Source organism: Anastrepha obliqua, chromosome 1 (genome assembly GCF_027943255.1).
Source record: "Anastrepha obliqua isolate idAnaObli1 chromosome 1, idAnaObli1_1.0, whole genome shotgun sequence".
Lineage (NCBI taxonomy): Eukaryota > Metazoa > Arthropoda > Insecta > Diptera > Tephritidae > Anastrepha > Anastrepha obliqua.
In genome coordinates this window covers 148,221,099-148,225,589 of record NC_072892.1, presented here as the reverse complement: position 1 = coordinate 148,225,589, position 4,491 = coordinate 148,221,099, and the positions used below count along the sequence as shown (strand labels likewise).

Sequence of the window (4,491 nt, the reverse complement as noted above, 5' to 3'; positions counted from 1 at the left end):
CGATGATAAATACTTCCTGACGCCACCATATTGTTAATTTTGAAAAAAAGCTTCGATCAGGCACAAGATTGTCTATTAAAAAAACTAATTTCTCTTGTCCGATTGATTTTAGATGAATATCCGGGACTTGTGAAGATCACCGCAAAGGACATCTGGAGAAACGGGCTCAACACAAGCACCAATAACTTTTACAATTATTAATTTTTTTTTTTTAAATTTTGCTAAAGTCAAGTCTAAACATGATATATTATTGCTATGTTTTTATTTTTGTAAAATAAAGCAATTGACTAGGAAAAAATTGTAAAATCATAATTTTTTCGGCCCTCTAACTACCCCTAACCCCTTAACAAAGCGCGCCAGTTGTTTCTTTCTCGTGCTAACCGACGTCATCCGTCGTTCCCCAATTTTTCAAACCTACCAATGTCTTCCATCTCAAGGCAACATCCATTAAAAAACATTTAAATTTTATACTTAAACTGTGGCCTTCCTTAAATAGATCTTATTTCTGTAGCAGTTCATAAAGCTCTGTTTAGCGCAATCAAGCCATCGGCCGTCGTCGTCCTTCTTCAAATACTAATATTTGATTTTAGTAGCCAATATGTTGTGTGAATATATATTTTTTTTTTTGCAAAAGTTATACAAGTTGAAATGAAAAAAATGTAAATATACATACTTAAAATAAAATAAAATTATAGTCGTAAAACAAATCACAAAATAGTTGGATAAATCTTAAATAATGATAAATATAAATAATATATCAGTTGAAATCAATAACATACAGCTTTTACATAGTCATCAAATATTTGATAGTACGAAAACAGTTCACAGTACACAGTTCTGCAGAACAAGACAGTCTAATCATACAAAATAATATAAGATTATCTTATATTCGTATGCATCAAGTATTGAGTAGGGAGAAAAAATATATAATAACACAGCAAGCACATTTTTCCAACAGAATTTATTAACTGCTAATGCCGAGTGTTATTGGTGTGTGGCTTGTGTGTGTAACTCCTGCAAATAGCGCTCCTGCTCGGCGCGTCGATTTTTTTCCAAAATTAAAGCACGTCTGATAAACAAAAATAAACACAAATTAAATTGAATAAATTTAAAATTATAAGTCATAACGAACAATGAAAAATAAATTCGTGCAGCTTATCATAAATCGCTTCAGACCCACCTGTAACGTTCGTAAAAGCCCACAATTGTGCCAAGCTCTTGCTTAAACAGACGCACCAACATACCATCGAAGCATTCAAGTTCTTGCAAACTAAACATGTTAAATTGCAACATATGGTCCTTAGAGGAGTCGGCATTCGAATATACAACCAGCCACTTGGGTATCTCCTCCAACAAATATGGATTAGCTGGCACCAGTGCGTTGTGTGTATGCACTGGCGGTGTATAAGGAACTGGCATTTCAGGGCATATGGCCTTGGGTGGCTCGGCAGATGTAGTATATACATAGTATGAGGTAAGACAGGGATGTTGCCGTTGGCATTGCCCTGTATATTGATTCTCATAATAGGTGCCGTGAACCTTTGAAACAACACGACGCCAACCGACCGGTAGGCCCTCCCTCTCTAAAGGGTGCGACCAATGTGTTGTATGTGTGTGGTGGTCGATATAATACTTTCGCCCATGAAGTGTGTATTGCATCGCCCAGCCTGGTGGCAGTGGTAGCTCTTCCTCCAAAGACTGCTGTGATGGCACTTTCTGTAAAACATTCGGTGTACTATTCGTATTACCGACCGACTGAGAGTGTAGCTGCCTTGACGGTGCATGGTACAAGGACTGAACAGAAGTGGCACCTGCAGTACTCGCAGACAGATCGTAAGAAGAATGGATGTTATTGTTGGAGACGGCCAAAGTTGTATTACTATAAATTGGTGACTCAGAGCGCACTTCTGCATTGGATAGAGTGGAGCGACTATCAAAATTATTTATTGTTGTGTGATTATTGTTAATTACACTCCCCGAGGCATTAGACGATACCCGAAAAGGATTTTCGTAAATGGGGTAGGAATCTGTGCCGGCCCCATAGCTGCCATTATTCGGATAATGTTGTGGTGGTGTTGGCGTAGTGCCGCGTGGCACCTGAAGCATATTGCCATAGGAATCCATACCATCAGCCATTGATGACGCATTTGCTTCGACATTGGCAAATCCACGAATGCGCCCATCATAGGAATTGCTGTGTTTCTGGTTGGCAGAGTGCCTACGATGAAAGTGCTCGTACGCTGCATTATTTGGTGGCAATAGAGGTGATGATTGCTGGCGACGCATTCGATCAATTTGCTCAATATTAACATAGTTGCTGTTGCTGCTATTGCTAATGTTGCTCGCCCCAGCATGTTCATGCCCATTGCTGCTGACATCCAAATTATTGCTGGAATAAAATTGTGGATGTTGTGGTGTTGCGGCGGCTGTGGGTGGTGCGTAAAAGCCGGTTACAGCGTAACGTTGTGGATGGGCATGCGATACCGAACGCATAGTCGTTGTAGGGGGTAATTGAGATTGGGCTCGCCTTGCGTGGTAATAATCCGGTTGCGAATTGAATTGTGAGTCATTGCCGCATGAGTACGTATTCCGACTAGAATTTCCAGAACTTCGGCCTGTAAACTCACAACTGGGTGAAGTGCTGGCACAACGCTGCAGTGATTTCTTATTGTGCTTGGCTCGTTGCTCATCAAATGTCCACACATTTATCACCGGTATTTCGGGCGGCGTTTCTTTTTTCACATACTTACCAACCACGCCTTCCTTATGAGCGGTCGCCTTTTCTTTGCTGCGTCGCGACAACATCGTCGGTTTACGATTGCACAGCAAAATTAAGTAGTTCATTCAATCTGAAACGCCGTCCATGAATAGCTAGCGGAAACCGAAATAATCATATTGAGAATGAGAATTTCATTTTTCGCCATGCAAAATAGTTTCACTCCTTTGTTTACTCACTAATAACACAGCAAATAAAGAAAGGACATTTACAGATATGCGGTAATAAACAATCAAAGCAAATTTACATGCACAAAATGTCAAATTGGATTAGCCAGCGATGTGCAACTAAGCACATTGCAAAAAAGATATCGGCTGTGTTATCGAGTGACGTGGGAGAGATTGTTATCGCTGTTGTGCGCGAATTTAGTTTTAACTCGAAAACTACTCTAGGCAATACTGCTGTTTCCGTGGCGCCGCAATCTGATGACGGATTCTTTTAGAACTCAACAAAAGAAAACGAAATGAATAAGAAAAATTTTTTGATATCTCGCTTAGTTTTCAAGTAATTTAATGTTAAAGTTCTCTAATTTAGCGCAAAGTTGGTGTTGCCATACACCTGAAATAAAAACGAAGTTCATATGCAGAGATGTTCAGTAGAAGGTTCATTGTAAAACTGCAGTATTTTTTGCTCTAATTTTAAGTTGAGAAATAATTTTGAAAATAAAAACATACAACTCATTCAAACTTAAAAACAATGATATTAAGCGTATCTCAAAAAATAATAAAGTAATTAAAATTAAATTAATTAACACAGTATTTTTGCGTAGAACTCCTTTTCGCGTGGGCGGCCTTCGGCCGCGCTTCAAAAAAATAACCCTCATCAGTCCAACTCCGGCTACGCAATACGCAGTATTTTTGCGTAGAACTTCTTTCCGTGTTAAAACCATTGAACCCAAAATTAAAACATCATATGCATGTATGTAGTAAGGAGGCACAATAACCCCCATCCCCAACATTAACAGTAAACTTAAATACTTAATTTTTGTTCATATTTTGGTTCATATTTTTGTTTTATTTGCAGGCATCCGGCAACACCATACTGTTGTCATTCCAATCTTCTTCTTATTCGCGTTTAAAATTGGAAAGTGACTGCATGGACAAATGCATTTGCATTTTATTTTAATAAAAATAACTCGAATATAAGGATAAAAATAAGTAAAAACACGCGTGTGAGTGTATATTTCGTGAATTTTAGTGAAGTGTTAAAAAATATATAGTGTAATAGACAAATTATAGTGAAGTTCCAACGGGCATTTTGAGACCTTTTTTATTCAATATCTCGGAAACTAAGCGAAATATCAAAAAATTTTACTTATTCATTTCGTTTTCTTTTGTCGAGTTCTATAAGAATCCGTCGTCAGATTGCGGCGCTACGGAAACAGCAGAATCCCCCTACTCTAGAACAACTTATCACAATAAAGGTAATATTTAAAATGCAATGCAGAACTTTTAAAACTTTTACAATTAAATTAAAGAAATAGTTCATATTAAATTATAGAAACCTGTGAAATTTGTGCGAAGGCAATAATGAGTTATTTTCAATTGTATTTTTAAATGCATAAAGACCTAATTGTATATGACCGTAATAATGTATAATATCCTATCTTGCTTCAACAACAACAATCAAGAGCATTTGTTTATTTTTTGGAGAAATATCATATATTTTTTACAAAATACACTTAAATTGGTAAATTTATTATTTCCGCTTGACCT

The 4,491-nt window shown here is 37.3% G+C and overlaps 1 protein-coding gene across 1 annotated transcript; it reads right to left on the bottom strand.

The window, feature by feature from the left end:
* Nucleotides 1–630: 630 nt before the first annotated feature.
* On the bottom strand, nt 631–3,046 carry LOC129236437 (scaffold protein salvador). Its single transcript, XM_054870830.1, has 3 exons — nt 2,956–3,046; nt 1,181–2,871; nt 631–1,069 (listed from the first exon to the last, which is right to left on the bottom strand). The coding sequence occupies exons 2-3, from the start codon at nt 2,842–2,844 to the stop codon at nt 985–987; spliced, it is 1,749 nt and encodes a 582-aa protein (XP_054726805.1). The 5' UTR covers nt 2,845–2,871; nt 2,956–3,046; the 3' UTR covers nt 631–984.
* Between the last annotated feature and the right edge of the window lie 1,445 nt (nt 3,047–4,491).

Excerpts from the sequence above, each read along its gene's own strand:
- LOC129236437 (XM_054870830.1), bottom strand. The coding sequence starts at position 2,844 with ATGAACTACTTAATTTTGCTGTGCAATCGTAAACCGACGATGTTGTCG. Across the intron at positions 1,070-1,180 it reads GGCTTTTACGAACGTTACAG|ACGTGCTTTAATTTTGGAAA; the intron begins GTGGGTCTGAAG and ends TTTGTTTATCAG.